This window comes from Aythya marila, assembly GCF_965140915.1.
Source record: "Aythya marila genome assembly, chromosome: 2".
Lineage (NCBI taxonomy): Eukaryota > Metazoa > Chordata > Aves > Anseriformes > Anatidae > Aythya > Aythya marila.
In genome coordinates this window covers 135,298,740-135,325,152 of record NC_139043.1, presented here as the reverse complement: position 1 = coordinate 135,325,152, position 26,413 = coordinate 135,298,740, and the positions used below count along the sequence as shown (strand labels likewise).

The window sequence follows — 26,413 nt, the reverse complement described above, 5'->3', positions numbered from 1 at the left end:
TCGTAAAAGAAAGGCTCCTGTTTTTCTCTATATCCTACTTCCCCCCTCCCAGAATGGTACCTTTCTAATTTATCTTTACAGGCTTCTAGTCAAAAGTGTGTATTTTACATTTCCTTTCACTGCCGAAAGACACCTGAGGCACTGCAGGAGATCACTAAGGAGGACTGTATGCATGTATTAAACGAGAAGTTGCAGAACACAGACAGAACTGAAGTTTAGCCCCCAGACAGCAGTGTTTCATTTTACTTCCATGACTTCAGAATAGTACAGGCACACGGCAGCGGCATCAGGCTGCTGTTCTGAGTTGTTGTGGAAGCAGAAAGCTCATCATGGTGTAACTGCATGAATATCCACTTAATGTCTTCAGAGCTTGCAGCCTGTACTGAATTTCATGAAGCGGTTGCAAGAAAGTTTGCCTTGGGATCAACTACATTTGCTAAAATCCATTTAAAACCGTCAGGAGTCATGGAATTAGTACAAACTGACCCAAAACAAATCATTGCAGGGGATCTCTCTAGCTGATGCCAAGGTTTTCCAGAAGTCTGAAGATACTGCCTTGTACAGTATCAGTGCTGTGCTGAGAGCCTGCTTAGTCATTTCCATAGAGCACTGCACTGGGCTTATAGAGCTTTTGCTCTGTTAGTCAATAAATCGTTAGTATCCACAGAGGTATCTGTCTTATATACAATTATAGCTTGATTAAAGTGCAACAATGATAATAAATCAATTTCTAATTAAATTTTCCTTAGTTATCTTTGCAGTCTGTTTTCACGGAATTCCCATGTATTACAGTAGGTAAGACAGGGAACGCTCTCTAAGGGGACAGCTATAATTATGATAGCAAATATAAATGCTTCCTGCCCCACCCCTGGAAAAATTACCGCTGCCAGTAATGCAGTTAGCTGGTCTCTGAACAATGCCTTCACTTCCCAGACCTCCTCTGAACACTCTCCAAGTCCCTTTGTTTGTCACAACTCACAGCTTAACTAACACTGTTCCCAGCTTACACCAGTTATGTGAAAATCCCATTAATTTGTGACAATCCGAAGTGAGTGTATCAATAAAACAAGTTGTTTCCATATTAAAATTTCTGTTACAACACCATTGTGAAATTACACATTCAAATTACGGTCTCAGTTTCATGCTGTGTAGAGTTCAGCTTGCATCTTTTAAACAGAAAAGGGAAAAGAAAAACATTCTTAAAGGACTAGCAAAGTTACAATCCAAAACCATCAGATGACTGAGAAAATCCCTTCATCACCTAATCCAACACACAACTCTGCAAAGCTAATGTTTTGATCCTGGATGTAACGTTACATCGTGCATTTCTTTTGTAAGATTGCACAGATGTTTCACCCATACCATTGATCTTTAAGGCAGGATTTTATTCTTTGGACCAGTAATTATATTACTAGGGCGAGAACAGCCAGCACGCCTGCTCACAATGAACCTTTGCCAGAGGTTTCCTGAGTAGCACAGACTTTAGAAGAAAATCTGCTATTTGTCAGCTGCATTCTGTAAAATAGGTATTCCAAAGTAAGCAGTTTTTGTTTACAAGGAGCATATGCTCAAGCTTAATGCCATCTAAATGTACTTTTTAAATTTCTGCTGTGGTTATGAGTGTACCTCAAAGCATGCCAAGCTTTACTAAAGAACACAGTGGATGCCAAACATCTTATGTAAGAATCTTCCAACATGCCCTTAAAATAATATTAAAAGTACAACCCCACCCTCAAAAAGGGTATAGCTAAGGACTACAAAACAAAATCTTTAACAGTACTTTTTCAAATGTGTGGCTTCTGTACTGCTTCCTTTTAAAAATGAAGAGATGTACCTCTTGTATGATTATTTTCTTCCTTTGCTTTTGTAGGCTGCCAGTTACAGTGCTGCTGCCAAGGTGAAGCAGTTGGGTTACCTGCTCTAGTTCATTTTTTGCTTCAAGCACATTTGGATCTATTAGAAGGACTTTGTTGAGATCGTCAACACTGGCTTGATAGTTCTGTAAGTAAAAGGGAAAATATTTTTTTCCAGAAACACACCACTAGAAATATAAATTATAATTACCATACTGTTCTTTCCAATTAAGAGAAATAGAAGTGCTAGAATCTTGACATTAAGTAGACAAAAATAATCTAAATGCAGTGTAATTACATTAAAGGAAGAAAAAAGTGAAACCACAGACAAACTTGAATATTTTCTGACTAAAGACTTCCTTATTAAGTATGTACTATGAAATAATTTATGCTCTGAAAACCATTTCCTTTTTATCAGTGAACAGCTTATTGAAGACTTTTGCTTTTAAGCATAATTGCTTAAAGCTGGAACACCTCCTCAAGATTAATATAATGCTAGACAACCAACAGTTTGCATATGTGCTTTGACAATAAAAGAGAGTCACTTAAGTTAAAAATATGCCTAATCTTCCTGGGCATTGCTTCAATAGGTAATCTCTTACAGGTTGACATGGGAGATTTCTGGTTATACTTGAGAAGATTGAAATTACATTATGAATTCTGGGATAACCAAGAGAAGGACAAATAAAGAGACAGAATGACATCAGCAAATAATTCCTCAAGGATCAGTCTTGTGATTTATTTACTATTTTCACTTCAAATTTTGGCATTAAGTATTATGAAGTTTTATATTAAACTTTCTGGATAGATGAGGGTAATAGCAGCATCAGTTCTGAGGAAGGCTGAAACACCACATGAAAAAAATAAAGATACCTTGAGGACTGGAGTATCAAAAATAAGGACATGAAACATGCAGAAACACAATTGCTTCAAGTGAGGGACCCAGTATTTCTTCTGTTCCCGAGCAGTATCATGAAGTTTTATAAGTCATTCATGTTACTCCTAAAAAGAAGTCTTCTGATGTATCAGTTGAGGTATTTCCTCAGCATCTTAACTGTAATTGAAGCACCAGTCTACAAGACACTCATTCTCTTTTCTATCCAGAATATTCTGTTTAATACCAATTAATTGTATTCAAGGTGCAGAGACATTGCAGTAAGGCTGTAAATGAAACAGTTTGCTGTACTATAAATGAAGAGTTAAGAAAGCTGTAATTATTCAGTCTCTGCAAATGAAAGCACGAAGGAGACAGACTGCTTGCATCAAAAACCAGCTACTATTTAAGATAAACCATTTGAACTACAGATGTGAAGACTACAGAGAACTGAGGTTCCAGAACAAGAGTCAGAAATTAACCAGTCCTCCTGGGTTTCAAACTGCAGCCTTACAGATTTCGTAACAAACTCTTTTGATATGGTTGTACCAAAAGCAAGAGAATTGACTATCAGCTGTAGGAGGTGCAGGCCAGTCCCACATCCCATGTTATATGCCTAATTTACCAGATGAGCATGATTTCCATTCTGATCTTCCTTTACATCTCAGTAAATCTATAAAAATAATTTACTACATTAAAATACACTGCAGCTTTTTGCCAAATAAATGCCCAGATATTTATAAACAAATAACACTTTCCAGCTTAGTTACATCTTTGCCAAAACAGACACATCCAGTTAGTAATAACTTTTGTTACACAGTCATTTGTCAACCCCAGATCACTTTTGTTGCTTCCTCTGGCATTAACACTCACTCACATCCCTTGAGCTTGAAGTAATGAAGCCATTAAATCCAACCAAAATGCATTTTTTCTTTTTTTTTGGGAGGGTTATGCTACAAAAAAAGATGCTGGACTGTTTCTCAAATTCTTGACATTCTTCACTCGTGTGTAATTATTTTTTTTTGACCAGCAGATTCACTATTTGTCTTTGCTTCTATTTGTACTATTTATTTATTTTTGTTATTAACTCCAACAACATACGGTTGCAGATGATTAATACCTGGGAGCTTGGTACAGCTACAAAAATGGCTTTGCACAAAATGAAGACACTTTCACCTTCTCTGAAAATTAATCAAAGGAAACCTTAAAGATTTTGTAGCTACTGAAACAGAGGAACACATTTATCATCAAAATGTTCTCATGGTTACTAAGACCTACATTTGGTGTTGTAACACAGAATGTGAATAGTCAGGTATACTGATAAGCACAAACTGTTCTCAAGTGATTTGTAGGCTGAGTGACAATGAATTTTTGTTAAGGCATCAAACATAAGGGAGCTCTGATCTAAGTATTCATTTGAAGAACGCTGTTAGAACTTGGTGGATATTTGGAGTGATCACCTCCAATTACAGAAAACACAGGAGAAAGCAGTTAAGATCTTTGTTTAAAAGACACTTGTAAAATTTAATACAAAGTAGATGATGAAAGCTGCAATCATGAGACAACAAAAATGAGAAGCTGATTGTTCAATACGAGAGTTGACAGGTAGAGTAAGGATTGCTATGAAGGAATTATGAAGTACAGAAAGCAGTTAACTCACCCAGTGAAGAAGGGGGAACCAACAGTGATGGACAAAACGACGGTTCAAGTGGTGTAACATGACATTTGCAGTCACACTCAGGATGGATACAAGCAATATAAGATTGTGTTTTATCAAGGTCAGATAAAATGATACTCAAGAAACTGTGATAAGACAGGGACGGCACAGACAACTTCAACATGAAGATGGAAAAGAAAAGGTTCAGTCCCCATACTGCCCACAGAGTAAGAAACGAACTCACTGACAAAGGTTTGTAATGTGTTTAGTGGAGGAACAGGGAAGAGAATGAAGATAATTAAAGGCCTGGTGCAACACTGACAAGCAGTTATATAAGAGCAGATGCCAAAAGACAGCTTGAGATTTTAGTTTGGACAGATGAAGACAGACTTGAAAAGAATCTGTGTGTCGTTAGCAAAGATATAGTGAACACCATGACAGAAAAAAAACGCCATGACACCCAGAAGTATATTAGAATAGAAAGTATATTAGAACATAGTCAAAACTTGCTTAGCTTATCTCCAGTCAAAGCTCATTTGTTCCAATATTCTTGTCTTTTCTCAAGTTACTGCAAGTCAACATGAAGATTTTTATATTCCAAAAATATGTATGTTTTATGTACGCCTAATGCTTTACAAAGTAATAAATTATCAGCACTGCATACGTTGCTTGTGTTCAGTCATTGACTGTAACTACCTGATTGCCTTTGAAGAGGATAAGCAAGTTTAGAAGTGCTTAAGAATACCTTTCATGTTCTTTTTCCTCACCTGTAATCCTTTGTACGCTAGTGCTCTTCTATAAAAAGCTTTAATATTAGAATCTTCTATTTGAAGAACATGATCACAATCTTGCTTAGCCTCTTCATATTTATACAGTTTCAAGTAACAGAGAGCTCTAACACAGAAAAACAGAATACACTGCAATATAAGTAAATTCTGGTGTACTGTAGTGCCAACAGTATCCGACTCATAATGTTAATTAAAATATTTCACACAATCTTAATATCTATTTCTTTTTTTTTTTTTCAGACTACATCAAAACCACTAAGTGTTAATGACATCACTTGATGGATTTAGAGAAAGCCAATTCCTGTAATAAAAAGTCAAAATTTATGTATGAATAATGCTTGAAGTTTAGCAGGTACATACATGTTTTAAAAGCAGAGTCTATCTTAGGTTAATATGATAGTATAGTAATGGATACAGTATGGATCCTATGCAGCCGTTCTGGGTAAAAAAAAAGTGCTCCAGATTAAATAACCACTACTACCTTCTGTTCCTAGTTATTACTTGGAAGTCTCCTACTCAAGTATTGGCCTAATCAAATCCTTCTTAGTTCGTGGAAGCCGACAGGATTACAGCATAAAGAATTATGTTGCAGAATTAGGTCAACTTTTAAAATAATGCTGCTGTGTGACCAGGTTCCTACTTTTACTTTCACACTATGTCCATTCTCTGAACTATTATTCTTCATGGTTGAGATACTGCTACTGCACATTAGTTTTTAATTAAGATCATACCAGCATTCTCAAAAACAATCTGCATACACTATGTTAATTATAGCTTCTACTGTAGCTTATTTTACATATACCTTAAAATCTTTATATAAATATCAGTGACATTAATACTTGCTCCCCTTGGAAAGCAATGCTGTTCAACCAAAAATCATTCTTTTTCTTAGAAACACTCATCAAGCAGAAAAAAAAAAAAAAGCTTTCTTTACAATAGCTATTGAAGTGATGAGAAATCTCTATCTGCAGTAAGAAAACGTAGTGTATTGTTATCCCACAAAGGGGGGGGTTAAATTTTAAATCTTTACCTGTTAGTGTAGATTGTACATTCTTTGTCATTTAACTTCATGCATTCGCTGTATTTCTTTACAGCTTCTTCGTATTTACCGTTCTTTACAAATTCATTCCCTTCGTTTTTTAATGTCTTGAACTCTTCCTCTGCTTTCTCACCTATGTTACAAAAGGATCACAGTGTTACCTAAGAAGGTCAGTTCATTAAAGGTAACTGAGCAGTCTATCCAGACTAAGAATAAATGCCTGGCATCTGGAGGATCTTTACCAGTCTGCACATTACAATTTGTGTTCCCGATCTCCCTGCTGCTCTAAGAAAGGCATGAACTAACATACACAGATTTGGCACGACACATACCTTCCAATGCACCAGGTTAACTATTTTGCTGAAAATCATGTGAATGCAAATGGACAGCTCCACACCTTTACCTCTTCCTGTCAACCTGTTCTGTGTGGTGCAGAGGGATTATGCATCTCCACTGACATACTAACTTTATTTACAGTGGAGGAGATTTGATAAGCAGGATAAGCCTTCCAAATCTTCACCATCATACCAAAAACCATCATTTCACCTAATATTCTTTCTGCAAGCAACTTAGCCATCATAATTTTTATGTTAAACTGACAATGACAAACAAATTGCATCAGTTGGGGTTAGTGATACATCAATATCAGTCTGTTAATGATTTCTATAAAAAGATGCTTTCAGAGTAACCTGAAAACAGTTATAAATATATAATGTTGTGTTGCTCTTCAATAATTTTCTTTCCTTCTAAATTTCACATCCTTTATTACATGTGCTTCTGGGTTAGTCTGCATTTTTTCATTATGCTTGTAGTGGAAAACCAATCCTGACAGCAGTTTCATGTCTAAGTGTGAGCAAACAAAGATCAGTAACATAGTTCCAAGTAAATAATATTTGAAAAATCTATTTTATGTACCTTGCTAAAAGAAAATGAGCCCCCTGTCAAGCTTCAGGTTTTAAACACTACATACAAAGAAGACCATTTTAACCAATAATTAAGCTCAGTGAACTCTTTAAAAAAAAAAAAAAATGGCAGTCTCCTATGCCAGAAAACTACATGTGGACTTGGGGAAAACCATAAATGACAATTTGAGAGCAAATCAGATTTAAGCAGGAAATATAACTAAATTATAGCTGAAGTTGTTAGGACACAAAGAAAAAAAAAAACACAACACACAATCATTGCAAAAAAAATGTCAGCCACGCATAATGTTTAAATAATTACTGAATGTTATTGCTGGCACGCTTCCAGTGCCAGCTATTACTGGGAGGTCTCACTGATTTAATACAAGTCCTAGAAGGCAACCACGATCTTTGAGTCAGCCTTCAGTAAACTGTTACACAGCTTCCATTTCTAAAAACAAAACCTAAATAAAGACCACTCTATTTGAAATAAATTGATACAAGTTTTTTGTATCAAAATCCTGCTGATCACACTCCCTGGAAACAGTGATAGCTAAATTCATTACGCAAGGTTATATAGATGTAAATTTAATCCTTACTAGTTAAAAGGTTTAGATTAAATAGGTTGGTTATACAATGAAATAAAAAAAAAAACAACAAATTGCAACCCTTAGTAACAGGGAAAGTCTGGAGTACAATCACTACAACAAAAACAATTTTCAACCTAAGAATTTACTTTTAATAGCAACCCGTTTGTGCAAAACATCAGTTTTCTACTGTATTTCAAAAATAAATGCTAAATCCAATTACTGCCCAATCCTACAGAGTGATAAATCAGTAATGATATGCACTGACAACAACTGTAATGAAAATACTTAAGTCACTGGAAATTTTAAAAAGTGACATTGTTATGAATTTAATTGAACTTAAATTATACATTGATATTCTTCACATTCCTTAAGGGAAAAATCAGCTTTCTGTAGTAAGTTTTCTGTTTACCATACTTCAATTTGCACTGTTATATAGATCACACATACACAATGCTATTCTAAGTTTCTATAACAACGCTTTATTCTTGAGAAAAATGTCCAATTCTCAAAAATGCATGCATTTGTAAGTTGTTTGTTGTTCTACATCAGGTACAAATAAATTTAAAGACGATCCTTCAGACAGTGTTGAAGTCTTTAAACTTGTAGGGCCCATGAATGCAAAATATTTGTGGACATGCATGATTTCAATAATGGATTATTAACAGAAAACCACATGCTATGTACTTGGCCAACAATGCAGCTATGCATTGCAGGCTCCCCTCTCTTAATCAAAGGAAGATTATCTTCAGTGCTAATTTGCCTTATATTGAAATAAACTTAAAAGGGAAACAATTAACAGTCAACTAAGAATCAAAAATGATGTTAAAGATTCTTCTTGTGAAGTCTTTAGCTGTATCAACAAAACAGAATCAGAAGGGTTCCATTGTTTGAATTACTGGAGTAGAAAAAAAATAGAAACTCCAAAAAAAGTGGAAAAATCAGGAGGAACAAAGTCTCCTTAAGGAATAAAGCACTTGGTGCATATATGTAAAAAGTCTTAAACTAACGGTTTTGAAAGGCAACTACTGAATAGTCACTATCAAAGTTGAAATCTGTACTAGAAAACATCAGAAGTGTTATTCTGTAGCCTGTTCAGTCTACCTGAAGAGTTGAATTATACTTTCATGAACAATTAAACGATGGCTACAGATTATGCAGTGGATTATGTTACTGAGGATGGTTTTCTGGTGTTGGTCTGAGGTTGTTTGTTTGTTTGTTTTGGAGGGGTGAGCAGGGGGTGGAACTATGTTATAACTGTAGCATGAGGTCAGGGAAACCACTACCATTTGTGATAGGATTCAACACACTGCTAGTGAGTATTTCTGCTATATCTTATGTAGCTTTAGAAATTATTTGCTACAAACTAAATCATCTGGACTAAAAAAATTATCATCACTGTAGTTCCTTAAAGCACATTAACCCTAATCATACAAAAGACCATCATCTTATCTGATAAATATTTTCTAAATATGTTCCTTTGACATTATTAAATTGTATTTAATTTTTCATTTAAAATTTTCTTGTATGTACATATACTTGTATTAGCTATACGTACGATTCATCTGCAACTGTTCTTCTCTGTTGGTATCTGTAGTACTGCTTGGCTTAACCTCTGAAGTAAAACATCCTCCATCCCACCTATGTAGCTGAGCAGCAACTGGGACAACTGGAATCGGTGGCAGTTTCTCCCTCCAACTAGAGCCATCCTGGTCAATTAAAGTCTTTGTTATTCTGAAAAAGAAAACTCCTCTCAGCATGACTTTTCATATATTTATTTAATGCTTTAATAAACTACAGCCAAATTAAATAATGCAACATTCCAATTTTCCCCCAAACAACTGAACAGTTATCCTTAAGTCTAATGAAAAAAAAAGTCACAGCGGTCAACTCCATTGAATTAATTTATTTGATTCTGACTTTTTTCCACTAAAAATTAAAATACTTAAGCTAGTATGTAGGAGACAAGAAACTGACATAAGCCAGATCTATAAATATTGAAGCAAATGGCTAATTTTGCATCTAAGCTCTAACTGCTGTCTGAAACATGCAATAAAGAAATAGGGGAAAGACATCTCTTTTGCTTAGTTTTCTTAGGTGTTCATTGTTGTTATTTGTAGCATAAGTAAAATACAATGCACTCAGATACACAAGCAGTACCTAAATTTGCCAGTGTCAAGCAAAACCTCTTATACAACAATTACCTCTTACGTAACAATTTTGTAGATAACCAGTGCAGGTCATAAAGTATATATTAAATTGCATTTTATACAACAATCAGAAATTTTTCAAATGATCATTCTTCATCCCCATTTTAAAATGCAAAGAAAAATATATTTGATCTTTTCAATCTTTCTTTAACCAGCATTTATTTCCACACGTGAGAGGTTGAATTCAAAATGCACTTAGGTGGGAGTTTCCCTTTGCTGTGATATGTTTTGGAGCAAAACCTAAATAGACATGAGTAAAGCCATATATGACTTAATATTTCTGTTATAATTTTTGCAGTGTTTTAAAAGACTATCAAAAAAACACAAATTAATCTGTGATGAGAATAACAATGATATAAGTCTTCTGATATCAAAATTAACTTAGCTCTTAAGTTCAACTGGTGGTAAGTCTAACAAATGCTTTAACAAAGAAAAATCCTCAATTCTGTAGTAAAGCAAGTCGCATTGATATTACGGAAGTCAACAAACTGAAATTTGCATAATAGGTGTGTTTCCATTTAACATAAGTTTGAAAACATACTACATGAATACTCTTCCAAAAAAATAAATTGTATCCTTGAATGTGACATGAATGAGATAAAAAGAGTATTGATAACCTAGATAAAGTTTTCTTCCTTTATTTTGTTCTTTCAGTATTTGAATAATGGCTATAAAATAATAATAATAAAAGTTCCTTAGTGTAAGATTATGGCAATAGAGTCAAAGCAATTGGGACTAAATTCATTTCCAATTTGGGTCTGAGAGAAGAACCAATACAAGGAGCAGCATCTGTTCTAATATTACTTCAGACTCGTGAAATGGTTCAAGTTGGCAGGGAACGCTGGAGGTCATCTGGTCCAACCCCCTGCTCAAGCAGAGACAACTAGAACAGATTGCCCAGAACCATGTCCAAGTGGACGTTTATTGTAAAACAGAAATTACCAACGTATTTCAGTGATGTATATTAAAAACACTGTTTGTGGAACAATATAACATGCGATTTTATGTATTACATAAAATGAAACATACCATTTTGAATTGAAACTAAGTTCTTCATATGCAGAATATCACATTTTGTAGTATTATATATCTGTTTCACCTCTTTTTAAGAGAACAAGACTATTTTTCTATGTATTAGCTGCACATGCCCTTTCAGGGCATTCCTCTATCTGGATGATTAATAAGTAGTATTTTATAAAACAACTGAGAAGCTTCTCCAAGTTCTGTTTTGCTCTAATTTTCCTAAAACTTTAAGTTTTTAAACCATCGTACAAACACAATTGTTAAGAAAAATGTGGCATACCATCATAAATTAAACAGCCCTAAGATTTACTCCATTATTTATTTTTTTTTTAATTATTATTATTAGAGAACAAAACTGTAAGCTTTATGTTAAAAAGCCAATTACTTCTGTTCTGGTACTTCTCACAGAAAGTAACAGTTTCAAGTGTAAACCAGCATCCCACTTCCTTCCTGTTCAGTTCTCCACTTATTGTAATGGCTTTCAGAAGTTGGACAAAAAGCCTGATCTAATTCATCAAGCTCAACATAAAGAATGCTACAAGAAATTGATTGTAAAAGAGTGTAATAGAGCAGGCTCTTCTTAGGATGGCCAAAATGCATACTTGTGTACCATGGCTAATTTCACAAAGCACAGGTATCTCACAAATACGGCTGTGACAGATACTCATTCCCCAACACCATCACCCTAACTTGACCTAACAAACTCCTTGCAGTTTTGGAATTTATCACAAAGACATAGCTGGTACACTACAATACTCATACAGGACTTTTAATAAAAGTTCTCAAGTTGCCTAGTGTAATTTGCTAACTGATATAAAAGAAGTTGAGGGAATTTTGGAATGAAATTTCAATTTAGTAAATGGAAATGCATATGACCATACTGCCCCCCATTAGAGTTTGTGTATTTCTAACAATGAAAAGCAAATAATAAAACAATCACTCAAGAGGAAATTAAAATACAAAGAAAGTCACTGATGTTTACAGAGCTAGTAAAACGACGCTAATTAAAAGTGTACTTGAAAGGCATTTTCCTGTGGCTTGGCACAGACTATTAAAAGACACAGTCCTTCCAATTTAACTAAAAGTCACCTTAGAATAACCAATAAAAGACTGATCATCATCTAACCACGAGAAACACTCAAATAATTGTTTATATTTGTCCTCAGTTACCTTTTCATAAAAATATGTACTTTCTTTGTTATTCCTTTCTTTGTTATTTTCTTTTGGTTGTAAAATGGTCAGGTAAAGGCCTGATCTTAAAAAAAAAATCTGCTCATCTTTTACATAAGGATTATCTGAAATACCAAACCCCTTGGATTCTAAGATTTCTGGAAAGCCTGCTTAGCTAGGTAAGGACAGAAAGACAAGCTGTAACAAGATTTAGTAAACCTGTCTTCAGACAGAAGTAGTAAGATGAGTTTATCCGTCAGCTTCTTACAACATCACCATCCAATTTCCTCCAGGAACTTAAAACTGAGTAAATCCTCCAGTAAAAGCATGCTGTTATGACCTGACGTTCCAAATAAACTCATGGAGCAGTTTTGGGGTTGTCCCATTAAGTAAAAAGGCAGTAGAGTAACTACAATTTTTTGGTTAAAATTGATCTTAAGAAGGTGTGTTACTTTGGAAATTAAAATCGATATGTTGGTCAACGATTTAATTTATGAATTATGAATAATTCAAAAGTAAGTTATATTAAAAGTTCAATTATGCAGGAGGTCTAGGCTCTAGAAACTAAGAATTTGCAAGCAAAAATGAATTACCAGCAGAAGAGAAGAGAAGGAAGAAGCAGCTGAAATAAGGTGATGGGTTGCCAGGGAGGAAAGAGTAATGAGCAGTGAAGCTAAAAACAAAAGGAAGCCTAGAGGGGAGAAAAGGAAGACTGTTAAGGGAGAAGAAGGAAATAAGCTTATTACTAAGCAAGTTACAAGTCATTGTCAGGAGAAATATTAAAAGAATATCTGCAGCTAAAATAAGCCAATGAAAAAAAAAAAGAGTACAGTAATTCACTCAGATACCAGGTCAGAAATAAAAGGGGATAGAAGTACTTTCTATACGTTAATGAGAATAATTTTTATGAACACTATCACAATTGTGAACTATTAAAATATAGTTTTAGAAATTGAAACACCTCTCTTGGCAGCAAGAGCTAATGTTGGAAGCATCAGAAATCAAGTCAAAAATAAGACTCAGTTTTATTTTTTACACCTCTAAGCTTTGCAGTCAATCAATGTATCAAGCTGCTTCAGTGCCTGCACAACCGCAGCATAATAGAGGATTAACACTTAACATACATCTTCAACTGCTACAGGAAGAGTGCTAATATGCACAGGAACATCAAGAAAGAAGGTACTGACGTACAATATTACTTTATATTGCATCAAACAAATTCCGAAAGAAAAGAATTTGAAGAACCAGTGCAAAAGAAAGCCTTTTAAATAATACTTTTTTTGAAATAAAAAATGACCTACTGCTGATGACAATGGTGAAGCAATGGGAAAACAACTACATGAAATAACCAGTCCACTAGTTAGAACATGCTAGTTGCGATGACCCTGTCTCAAGCATGTAGAACAGAGGGCGGGTAGGCCCCAAATAAAACTGAATTCTATTTTTCTATTTGGACTGATGTGTAGAAAATGTATGAAGTGCACTTACCTATTAACGCTATCATTTGCTGCTTGTATGCTGCTGTCTATTTGCAGAACTGTTTTATAATCAACGTATGCCTGTCGATACCGCTCCATGGACTCGTACGCCATTGCTCGTCGTAGGAGAGGCTTAAGGGAAAATGCCTGAAGCTCCAGAGCTCTGGAGAAAACAGAAGTATGTGGTGTTGAAACAGAATAATGTAAATAACAACAGTAAGAGTATTTTATGAGATAGACATCTCTATGGAACAATTCTGTGATTTCAGATGGGTCATACAGTAACATAAACCTGGAAAACACACTTGGGTGGTTTATTATTAATACTGTTAATTTTAATAAATGAGATGCAGTTATGTAGTTGTTAGTGTTTTTACTACAGCTTACTCCGCTTAAATCCATATCTTCCTTCTGCAGAACCAATGTTTTCCTGGTGATGTGGTCATGTCTAGATCATAGAGAATGGCTTGGATTGGAAGGGATCTTAAAGATCTGTGGGGATTTCACGTATATGGTGCTTTTACCTACACAATTTTCAGTTCTTCTTCCTTACGCAGAAGTATGCATGTAAAAAAATGGATTTAATAAAACATGAATGCACCCCCGTCTTCAGCTATTAGGTTTGTGCCTGTGTTTTGTCGATTGGTGCCTGTTCAACAGTGAACTCAGTCCCTGATACGCTGCAATCAGAACTTCCGAACACCATGTGCTTTTCCAGCAAAGTGACAAAGCAGCCCACAAAGGCTTTATAGATTAAAGATTACCTTTTATTAATCAATGTTTCTTGCTATTCAGACAAAAAGAAACTGAAATACTGAAATTAGGATGAGTCTAGGCAATTAGATTTCAAAGAATCATGAGGTAATTCAGGTTCAGAGCTCCCTAGCCCAACCTTCTGCTAAAGGTCACCTCTGAGATCAGAAAGTAGCTCACAGGTTTATCCAGTCAGGCCTTGAAAACCTCCAAGGAAATTTCTGCACAGCCTCTCTGGGCAGCCTGTCACAATGCCCCTCTGTCCCCATGGGGAAAAGTTGTTTGTTTGTTTTTCCCCCTAACATGCAGTCAAAACCTCTTGGTTTTGTTTTCACCTGTTGCCACTTGTCCACCCACAGTGCCCTGCCAGAACAAGCCAGGCTCCATCTTCTGGACAATCTCCTCACAGGCTGCTGCTAGGACCTCTTGAGGCCATTCTTGAAGCTGAACAAACCCAGTTTCCTTAGTTTTTCTAGGGAAGTGCTCCGGAGCCCATAGCCTCCTCAGCACCACTTTACTGATCTCACTCCAGCTGATCAATATCTTTCTTGTACTGGGAAAGCCAGAAACCAACACAATATCATAGATGTTACCTATCAAATGCTGACTGAGTACAGGGGGATAATCACTTCCCTCAATCCACTGGCTATACTCCTCTTTATATGGCCCAAGATGCTGCTGGCCTTTTTTGCTCTTAGTTTTTTTGCCATCACTCCTCCATTAACAATAAAGAAACAATGATTTCTAGAACAAATATTTCCATTTCACAAGCATTTCCAGCACTCCATTTCTCCTTATTTTGCTGAATGCATTTGCAAAATACAACAGCATGACATCACAGCCGTTAAAAAACCTCTGCAGTGCTTCTGAAAGTGCTTCACATTGTGTAACACAGACAAAAATTAACACAATTTCCAGGTTCCTAAAACTGAGGAAGAAGAAAAAAAACAAACACACAAATACACTCAGGGACTGAAGACACTGCTTGAAGAATAGCGTCAGTGGGAATGGAAAACTCCCTTTCCATGGCAGACTATGAAGAAACAACTTATATACACTCTACAATTAGCTTAAAGGAGGCGCTAGCGAGGTGGGACTGGTCTCTCCTCCCAAGCACCAAGCAATAGGACAACAGGAAACAGCCTTAAGTTGTGCCAGGGAAGGTTTAGGTGGAATATTAGGGAAAATATCTTCACTGTGAAGCATTGGAACAGACTGCCCAGAGAAGTGGTCAAGTCACCACCCCTGGAGGTCTTTGAAAAATCTTGGAGAGCTTAGTGACAAGGTTTAATACAGGTCTTGGCAGTGCTAGGTTAAAGGTTGGACCAGATGATCTTCGAGGTCTCTTCCAACATAAATCATTCTATTCTATGATACTTCAGTCATGAACCAAGCAATACCAGTACACCAGAGAAAAGAAATCTAGCACATAGGAGCCCTATTTCACTCTCTGTAGCAAGAAACACAAGCACCCTGAATCAGTCTTGAGTCAGAGACGTCCAACAAAGGGTTTTTTGACAAACTTCTAAGCCCTAAGTAGCTAAAACTTAATAAACATTCAATAATTTTTATACTTTCTGTATCACAAATGTAAGCACTAAGCCATTTTTTACTTTGATGATATCAAGTAACCTCTTCATAGATTATCCCTTTTGTTGTGTTGTCTAGAGTAAATCTAATTGACATTGCCTAATTTCTGCATTTGAAGTTTTGCTGTTCTACCTCCCAGTCTCTACATTCTTTCTACCTCTGTTGTGCTCACTAAGCATTACGGGTCCTCACGGATCCAGAAAACATGCATGAGATTAAGAATACTATGGAAGTAATACGAAAACTAAGCTTCTAATCACTAAGAATGAAAAAAAAAAAAAACAACAAACCTTTGACTTTGGCTGAAGTCTTACATACTAGAAACCTCCTGAATTGAAGAATGTCATGGCACGTAAGCATGCCAGCTTGTCTCATCAGCAAGCTGTCTATGATCCTGCATCTACTTTAACGAAATACTGATTGCCAGTCAATTTTCTCAGACAACATTTTCAGAAATCTTTTGTCAGGCAGAATTTATAATGTAAGTCAAATATTCAGTTAGTATAAAGTTACATACATAGTTTAGTTTTTTTTTTTTAATAGTTGGGTTCGACTATATTAATAAAATAAAAAAAAGAAAACAGATTTCTGACCATCTGGGCTCCTCTCTGGCCCTTTAAGCCTCAGTCTTACTACTGCTATGTAAGAAAATATAGCAAAAGACATCTGGAAATACACCAGTAATTTAGTTGAAGGCAGTGTCAGGAAGTTACTGAAGGTGTCTGATCTTTCACGCCTGTGTCCTTAAAAGCCACTATAAGCAGAAGGATTTTAGCTCTATTCCTTAACAACTGTAATCACTGTTTCTAACTATGCTGAGTTTATATTAAAAAACCAAGCACACAGAACACACATATATTCACCACACAGATGCCTGAAAGTAATTTCCAACACTATGATAAGCACTTGGTTTAACAAATTTTTTACATGTAGGTTACCATAGAGCATTACTGAAGTAAGCCTGCTTTTATTATAAAGATTTTAAGCTTTCTACGCATATTTGTGAATATGATAAGTCTAACAACTGCCTTCACACAGTAAGAAAGCAAACTAAAACTTATTCTTTCCCTAGGTTTCATGTGATTGTTTTCATAAATGAAAAATAAAAGTATCTGTCATGCAGGCAGGGCTTCCAAGTGCAATAACAAGATATCACTTACAGTGTTTAATCATCATCAGGAATGTTGTTGCTCTACATAGGAGGTTGCAATTTACCTGTTACAATCCTGAATGCAGTCACTGCAGTTGCCTTCTTTGAGGTAACACGCTGCTCTGTTCGAGTACAAGATACTTAAATCATCTGGAATTTGTTCCCCTAAAAGAAGTTACAATTAAAATCAAAGACCACTCTAAAACAACATTAGAGAATTAAAGTAGCTGCATAGAGCAAGTTGTACCGCAGTGATGCAGTTTGCTGATGCAAAGCTGTAAGGAGCTTTCCTTTATCATGTCACTGAGAATATGGAGTTATTCAGACATAAAGAAATGCAAACATCTCTGTCTCAAGGAAGTTAAAAGATTACTTCACTCATCTTCCTACATTTTGTATTGCATGAATTGGCGCCTGCTGCCAATGACGAAGTAATACGGCACAGTAACTCCTGCCAAAAATCCAGGGATAGGCTCGGTGACTTCACCTCTAGCTCCCTTAAACCACCTACATAAGCTTTAAGTAGAAGGTATCGCACTCACCTAGACCGACGACGTGTTCAATGGCTTCGGAGTACCTGAGCACAGCTTCTGCGAACTGTCCCCCCTTGAACAACTCGTTTCCTTCCCTCTTCAGTTCCGCTGCAGCCGGCGGCAGCGAGGTGGCCGCGTCCCCGTGCGCCCCGGGGGGCTGCCGCGCTGCGGGGCTCCCCCTCGCCCCTTCTCCATCCGAGTAGCCATCGGCTTCGCCTTCACCTTGCTGCTGCTCCGGCCTCTGCCCGCCTTCCTCGGCCGTGCCCTTGGGGTCGGCGGGGTCCCTGCGCCGCTCCTTGCCCTCGGCCTTGGCGCCCTGCGCCTTCCTCTGCGCGCTGCCCATGGCGGCCGGGCCCGCTGCCTGCCGGCGCCCTGCGGGGAGCCAAGGGGCGGCTGAGGCGCGGCGCCCCGCCCCGCCCCGCCCCGCCCCGCCCGCCTCACGCCGCGCCTCACGGAGGGGGGGGAGAGAAGTTGAGGATTTGGGGCAAAACCACCACATGGGAACTTAAAGAAGTTTAATTCGCGTTAGTAATGAGGGAACCGAGTTAAAATGGAAGGGCTGTCAATAATCTTGGGCACTCTGAAAGGAATATTTGAAGCGGATTTGTGGAATGGGTGACATCTTTCACTGAAAATGAATTCTCAAATGTTCGAGGTATTTCTCCTTCAGAAGCATGGCACAAAAATAACGATGGCACAAGGAAAAGCAAAATAGCACAGAAGCACAGAGTCATCTAGGCTGGAAGAGATTTCCAAGATCACCGAGTCCAACCTCTGACCTAACACTAACAATCCCCACTAAACCATTTCCCTAAGCTCTACATCTAAACGTCTTTTAAAGACTTCCAGGGATGGTGACTCCACCACTTCCCTGGGCAGCCTGTTCCAATGCCTCACAACCCTTTCGGTAAAGAAGTTCTTCCTAACATCCAGCCTAAACCTCCCCTGGCACAACGTCAGCCCATTCCCCCTCGTCCTGTCACCAGGCACGTGGGAGAACAGACCAACCCCCACCTCGCTACAGCCTCCCTTGAGGTACCTATAGAGAGCGATAAGGTCGCCCCTGAGCCTCCTCTTCTCCAGGCTGAACAACCCCAGTTCCCTCAGCCGCTCCTCGTAGGACTTGTTCTCCAGGCCCCTCACCAGCTTCGTCGCCCTTCTCTGGACTTGCTCAAGCACCTCCATGTCCTTCTGGTGACAGGGACATGGTGAGGGGCCAAAAGCTGAACACAGTACTTGAGGTACAGCCTCAGCAGAGCCGAGTACAGGGGGACAATCACTTCCCTGGCCCTGCTGGCCACACTGTTTCTTATACAAGCCAGGATGCCGTTGGCCTTCTTGGCCACCTGAGTACACTGCCAAGCAGCTTTCTAACCACTCTTCTCCCAGCTCACAGAATCACAGGGGTTGGAAGAAATATCTGGGGCTCATCAAGTCCAACCCCCTGCTAAAAGCAGGTTCCCTACAGCAGGTTGAGCAGGAAGATGTCTGGGGGGCCTTGAGTATCTCCAGAGCAGGAGCCTCCACAACCTCTCAGGGCAGCCTGTTCCAGTGCTCTGTCACCCTCGCTGTAAAGAAGTTCTTACGCACGTGCATGTGGAACCTCCTGCGTTCCAGTTTTTGGCTGGTGCCTCTTGTCCTACAGCTGCACACCACTGAGAAGAGCCTGGCCCCAAAGTTCAGTTCACAACGAATTCATCTATGATGAAGTCAGGTTCCAATGCTTTAACTGCCCTGGCATAGCTATATTTGAAGGCAACTGGAACAGTCCAAATCTCCAGAGATTAATGTTTAATAATTCTGCTTTTTTTTTTTCTATCACACACGGCCAGTAAATCTGATTTGGATTGCATGTTCTTGGTTTGTACCCAAATTTTTTGAAACCAGAATATATAACGAACAGATTTCTTAAATAATTCCAATCTCTGACTGCTGCAGTGCAGTAGTAAAGAACGAAAAAAGGACTTACTGATCAACATTAATGCTGACACGGTAACTGAGGGGTTTTCTTAACTTCAAGAAATTCATTACAAATTAAATTCTAGAGTTAATTTTCAATGCTGTTTATTTTAACATGATCTGATTTCTCATATTGCAAGCTTTCAATAGAGCCTAAAAGCTACAGTGGGTTGGGCCCTGTTGTGCTAGACATTATACCAATCAATTATAAATGAGAGCTCCTTCTTCACAGAATTTACAATTCTAAAAAATTAAAAATAGAAAATGAAAAAGCACACTGGAAGGAGGATCAAGGAATACAGAATAAGTATGGCAATGGGTAACAAGGTGGCCAAATGTCCTCCTACAAGACCCCATCAATAAGGCTTGTAACCATAAGGAGAACAGAGAGAGTGACTTATTCATGGCCACAGTGTCAAAGAAACTTTCTATTACAGTAAAAGTCTGGTCACAGATTACTACAAATTAAGATTTGGGTAGATGCATATTCATATATGGCATAAAGGCCAAGTGAGAGAGTATACAGAGCTGCTGCCACTAAGTATCAAGAAACAGAGAACATCTCCATTGTATTAGAGGCTCAGTGGTAGAGGAGAGCATAAAGCTATGCCAAAAATACATCAGCAAGAACAACTAATCACTTGAGTAGGAGAAAGCTCTCATCATCTCCTACCCAATATGTGTTGTTCCTAAACAAATCAGAAACTTCAAAATGCAAATCTAAGACCTTACTCACTGTTCCCTGAGAAAAGCCATGACATTAACACGCATGTTGAAGTACTATCTGTAGCATCAAATCTGTTATTTCACATGGAATAATTCAATAAGAAGTGAAAATAAGAACCCAGTCCATTACATAAAAAAAAAAAATAAAAATTGTCCAGGTCCTTCTGGATGGCATCCTTTGACCTGGACAGGCTAGAAAGCTGGACAGAGAGGAACCTCATGAAACTCAACAAAGCCAAGTGCAGGGTCCTGCACCTAGAGAGGAATAACCCTGTGCACCATTACAGGCTGCTGGAAAGCAGCTCTGTGGAGAAAGACCTGGGGGTCCTGGTGGACAGTAGGTTGTCCATGAGCCAGCCATGTGCCCTTGAGGCCAAGAAGGGCAACGAGATCCTGGGTTGCATTAGGGAGAGCATTGCCAGCAGGTCAAGGGAGGTGATCCTGTTCCTATGCTCAGCCCTGCTGAGGCCATACCTGGAGTATTGTGTCCAGCTCTGGGACTTCCAGTACAAGAAGGAAACGGAGCTACTAGAGCACGTCCAGAGAAGGGATACTAAGATGACTAGGGGTCTGGAGCATCTGTCATATGAGGAGAGGCTGAGAGCAGGGAGGGCGTGAAGAAGATGCAGCCAGAATCTTTTCAGTGGTGCCCAGTGACAGGATGAGAGGCAACTGGCACAAACTGAAACACAGAAGTTCTAGCTGATTATGATAAAACCCTTCTATACTGTGAGGGTGATGGAGCACTGGCATAAGTTAGCCCAGAGAGGCTGTGAAGTCTCTCCTTCTTTGGAGACATTCAAATCCTGCCTCAGTGTGATCCTGTGCAATGTGCTCCAGGTGACCTAGCTTGGCGAGGGGGTGGACTAGATGATCTTCAGAGGTAATGAATCTGGTACTATGAAGTAGAAAACAGACTGATAAAAAAATAATCACAAAATAATTCTCTGTAAACAACTTTTGTGGCATCAAGTAAGTTTAATACCACACAGGAAGTGAAACTAGAAGACTACAATGCTTAGCCTGCTTATTACTGTTCGCAGAGCATATTACATTTATTTAACAGCTGAATTTACTTTGTTTCCAGATATACTTTAAAACCCACAGTAATCTATGAAGATGCTTGCCTCCTAGATCTTAAAAATACTTACGTATATCACATGAACACCTTACACTGATGGCAGTTGACAATCTTCCCTACGTTTAAACGCCTAACCTTTCATCACATGAATGGGAGTCTTCCTGTGGAGCTAAAAGGCACTTAGTCATCTGAATGCTCCCAATGACAAGCAACCCCCACATTACCTATATGTAATGTTAGGGACACGATCCATCCTTTCCTCCAGGGTATTAGCTGAGAAGACTTTTTGCTGAGGAGACTTAGTGGAAACCTACTGGTTTTGAAAAATGTATTTTGCCTAAACTCTTGTGCAAACAATGCATTACTAAATCACACATTTAGAGACTAATATTCACAATTAAGTGGAACATCTTGATTACTGGAAAACCAGACTGATTTTAATTTCCAGACAAAGAACTAAGGTCTTTTACATAGACCATGGAAAACACAAAAGCCACAGCTGTCTGTGGCCAAATTACTTTAAGAAAAAACAAACAACAGAAAGGGGGAAAGGGTGGAAATCAACCCTGGGATGTTGTTCTGTGGCAGGCTGGAGTCTAGACATGCAGCTGAACCCAAAAGCAAGCCTCAGAAATTTCTGCTACCCCACTTCCTCCTGAAGTCATGCATTCTGATTAAGCCAGCAGTTTCATCTCAACAGTCTTGCAGTTAATCACACACTAATACAGGAACAGGAGCTGCACTTCAACTGCTTGTGAGTTGTGAACAGTACAAGAATTACAGGTTGTTTATCTCTAATATATACTTTCAGTGCATGCAGATGACATCATATTAAAAAAGAAAACAAAAACAAACTTAGAACTGTTTTCAACAAAACAACAACAAAAATTCAAGTGCTACTTGATCAGTTTTAGGCCCTTTGATCCAATTAAGAGGAAAATGCAGAAGAAAAAAAATGACGGTAGGAAGGAAGGAGAGTTGTACAAGGGAAAATCTAAGGAACACAAGATGTTCTCTAATCTCAGAATATTCATGGGGTCCTTCATCAAAGGAAAGGTATAAAATTATACAGAACACAGGGAGGAAGGTGACTTTTAGCAACATTTTTCCATGTGCATTTGTTATACCTTTCTTGGAAATATTTCAAAAATTGTCTAACAAAATTGGATTCTAGACTTCCTATTCATATCTACTTTAAGTAGTGAATGTAGAGAGATCTGGACAGATTCAAGAGCTGGGCAGTTGTCAGGAGGGCCAACCGTATCCTGGGGTGCATCAAACATGGCATCGCTAGGCGGTTGAGAGAAGTGACTGTCCCACTCTGCACTGGCGCAGCCTCACCTCAAGCACTGTGTGCAGTTCTGGGCACCACAGTACAAAAAGGATGTGAAACCACTGGAGAGTGTTCAGAGAAAGGCTACTAAGATGGTGAAGGGCCTAAAGGGGAAGATGTGTGAGGAGCGGCTGAGGACACTTGGCCTGTTCAGCCTGGAAAAGAGGAGGCTGAGGGGAGACCTCATCGTGGTTTACAGCTTCCTCACGAGGGGGAGTGGAGGGCCAGCTGACTATCTATTCTCTTTAGTGACCAGCGATAGGACCCAAGAGAATGGTGTCAAGCTGCAACAGGGAGGGTTCACGCTGGATATCAGGAAGAGGTTCATCACCAAGAGGGATGTCATTCACTGGAACAGGCTCCCCAGGGATGCAGCCACGGCACCAAGCCTGTCTGAATTTAAGAAGCGTTTGGACTATGCTCTTAGTCATATGGTCTGAATTTTTGAGTAGACCTGTGTGGTGCCAGGAGCTGGACTCGATGATCCTTATGGTTCCCTTCCAACTCAGGTATTCTATGATTCTATGTATTTTTAGTCTTCAAACGGGAAATTATTTGCAAGCAAGTATGGATGAATTTTGTGAATAAAGATTATAATATCAAAGGCAACATTTTTTTCTTCAGCTTAAAATTAAACAGGAAATGACATGACATTACCTTTATCTCCACTACTTCTTCCACATTCCTCTGCATTTTCTCCTCTTTCTTCACTACTTTCAGAGTCCTCTATCTCTTCAATAAGTATTCTTCTTCCTTTGCCTTCAGTCTTAGAGACAGGTTTTAAACCTTTCAGTTTCTTTTCCGTCTCTAGCAGATTTTTCTGCAATAGAGAAATAAACAGTGGTAGCAGAAGCCTTTTTTTATACGTATATAAATTGTAATTTATGCCCAGAAAGTACACTCTGTTAAATAATACATAAGGTCCTGAATATATAATCATCCAGATAAATGTTACCAATACAAAAAAGAGAAAATAAACGTGACTTTTCCAAGAGTCAGTATGAAAATCAAGATTAATGCTCGATTTCTTTATTAGAAACTTAATTAGAAGATACCACACAAATAAATACATTCCTTTCTTTGCTTAAGCATAGATAAATAAACAGAAGTAGATTGTATTATTGTGATATCCAGCATGGTCTAGTCAGAAGAGACCCATGGCAAACAGGCTTTCCAGAATCTCTGAAAAAGCCCAAAAACAGTTTATCAAAATTTACGCTATCAAGAACTCAGCATCTGATAGATATTTGATGGACTAATGTAAATGATTGAACTAGAACCAAAAGAGACAACAATTTCTTAGCAGTGTAGCAGAAGGACACTGTTGAATAATGAAAAGCTTTGCTCCTCATGTAAGAACTGCAAATTAGATAATCAGACAGCCTCTCATTTCCATAAACGTTTTTGGATGAATCAAAGAAATGCTCCACCTGCACTTCATGCTTTCAGAACAGAGTAAGACACACCCAATATTACGCTCTATTCTGTTTTGTATTCAGTGCTGTATGAGGAAGTGCCATTTCAGTACTTACTTCAACAAGCAAAAGTTAAAGACAGGAAGAAGCAAAGATTCATGTGGAAAAGTACAATGAAAAACTCCAGTTACTGACAAGCAAATAAATCAGTGACTCTGCATATAAACCTTCACTCTGCATGTGTTTCATGTATTTTTAAGTAGCTCAAGAGGGTTTTGAGGATCCTTCAAGCAGAGTAACTCAAAAAAACCCGCTGTCACCTATAGATGTCTCAGCCAAGGCAAAAAAGCTGACATGGATAAGGACAGACATTTGCTTTCAGCAACAGCAGCACTGTACTCAGCGAACGTACTGATGTATTTGGATTCCCAGAAGACTGTACTCACAATGAGTATCGTATATCTGGTATTCTAAGAAGTCTCAGCTTAGCTCTGAGTTTTTTTTCCACAAAAAAAAACTTTTGTGGAGACAGACTCAGTACAGACTCAGAAGCTAGTGGATCAGTCTTGTAAAGGTGAAAAGAAACAAAAGTGCCCTTTCAGAAGGCAAATCTAGAGAGATGCATTTGAAAAGAAAAAGAGAAAAAAGCAGGCAGGTTGATTCCTTGGTTGACATGAACTCCGAAACTATTCTGGACAGGAATTTAGCTGCAAAACACCCCAATGGGCATGAATGCAGTAGGTGGTGGACTTGATGTGGACCTCCCTAGCTTTTCTGGTGCAAGCAATAGCAGTATTGGATCAAGTAATTCCACAGAAAGAAGTACTAATCAGTAAGCTGCTAGCAGCTTAAAGTGTGCCAACAATAAGAGCTAAATGGAATTCACATGATGAGGCAATTGCACAGCATCCAGGAATCACATGTTATAAAATTGGGGGGTAGCAGTATGATAGACTACTAATTAACAGGTGAAGAGCAGTTTAGTATCAAAACTGCCTAGTGCTGAAGATCCTCAGGACAGGTAGCGTCCAAATTTAAGGACTGGGTTCTAAGCCACAAAACACCCTTGAGAAAATACCAATGAAATGATACAAACCAATCTTTTCCTACAAGGACCACATCCTGACCTTGAGTTTTCAAAGAAAGCATCCTATTTCTTAGGTCCAGAACTGACCTAGAAGGGTCCATATTCATAAGAGGGTACGCAAGGTTTTTCAAAGAATCCCAGGATCATAGGATGGCTTGGCTTGGAGGGATCTTAAAGATCATCTAGTTCAAACCCCAGCCATGGGTGAGGACACCTCCCACTAGAGCAGGTTGCTCAGAGCTCCATCCAGCCTGACCTCAAACGCTTCCAGGGATGGGGCATCCATCTGGCATCTCCTTTGATTTTTTCTTGTGAATTGCATGTCAAACTTCAAATACTCCTATCCCAGTGGATCTTTTTGACAGAAATTTCCAAGTAACTTTGATTAACCAATGAATTAATACTGTGAGCACGTTCAGCAGCTAAATTTTAGGCACCTAAATTACTTTAATACAGAAGACTTCAGTGCCTACAGGTTCTAACAATACAGTAGCAAATAGAATATTTGATCACATTCAGGTACCTGATTTCCATCACAAGCTACTAAGTGGTCTTTGGAAACTGATCACTGGCACAGTAGATCAATCGTGTCCTCAGAACTCATATTCAAATCAAACAATATAAATGGTATGCACTTTATTCTACAGCTGCTTACAACCTTCTTCTAGTCATCTGTGGGTCACATGTCTTTACCTTAGCTATAGCGTTTTCTGGTTCAATGCACAACACTTTGTTCAGATCCTCTATAGCAGTCTCATAATTCTTCAGCTGGTTGTTAACAGTGGCACGGCGCATCAGAGCTACAAAGGAACAGAGTATTGTATACACTTTAAAAGCATTAAGTGGATAACTAGGCTATTTTTCTAGACATAATGAAGTGTAAATTTTTTTTTTTTAAGATTCTGAGTTTACTTCATAATGACTCTATATTACTAATTACTGTTCTCTTGATTGTTTTTAATGATGCAATTTCACTTGCTGAGATAGCAATCATGACTCGTAAAAAGCACCCCCTCATATTTTTCCAATTTGTCTGCTCCTCACATGCAAATACTGTATTCAGGCTGTATTCAAGCCTTTGTCTTCAGAAATGATTAAATCAGCAACTTTCATTGTTTACAGGTTGCTTGTAAGGTGATTAATACTTCAGTATTGTCATTATCTAAACAACGTGTTGCACAAACACGAGAGCACTTATTGTCATC

At 38.1% G+C, this 26,413-nt stretch overlaps 1 protein-coding gene and 1 long non-coding RNA gene across 2 annotated transcripts in view; one reads left to right on the top strand and one right to left on the bottom strand.

The window, feature by feature from the left end:
* The window catches only part of SPAG1 (sperm associated antigen 1), a 40,870-nt gene that overhangs the window by 2,334 nt on the left and 12,123 nt on the right, over window positions 1–26,413 (bottom strand). The window contains exons 9-17 of the mRNA XM_082754322.1: window positions 25,902–26,008; window positions 23,364–23,526; window positions 17,617–17,979; window positions 17,140–17,239; window positions 13,592–13,744; window positions 9,259–9,434; window positions 6,203–6,344; window positions 5,152–5,278; window positions 1,835–1,999 (exon numbers count right to left, since the gene is read on the bottom strand). Coding sequence (XP_082610448.1) covers window positions 1,835–1,999; window positions 5,152–5,278; window positions 6,203–6,344; window positions 9,259–9,434; window positions 13,592–13,744; window positions 17,140–17,239; window positions 17,617–17,979; window positions 23,364–23,526; window positions 25,902–26,008 — 1,496 coding nt within the window. The remainder of the gene's footprint in view (window positions 1–1,834; window positions 2,000–5,151; window positions 5,279–6,202; window positions 6,345–9,258; window positions 9,435–13,591; window positions 13,745–17,139; window positions 17,240–17,616; window positions 17,980–23,363; window positions 23,527–25,901; window positions 26,009–26,413) is intronic.
* On the top strand, window positions 1,928–13,728 carry LOC309875180. Its single transcript, XR_014317001.1, has 3 exons — window positions 1,928–2,001; window positions 5,413–5,524; window positions 13,639–13,728. It is a non-coding gene; the product is annotated as an uncharacterized lncRNA (long non-coding RNA).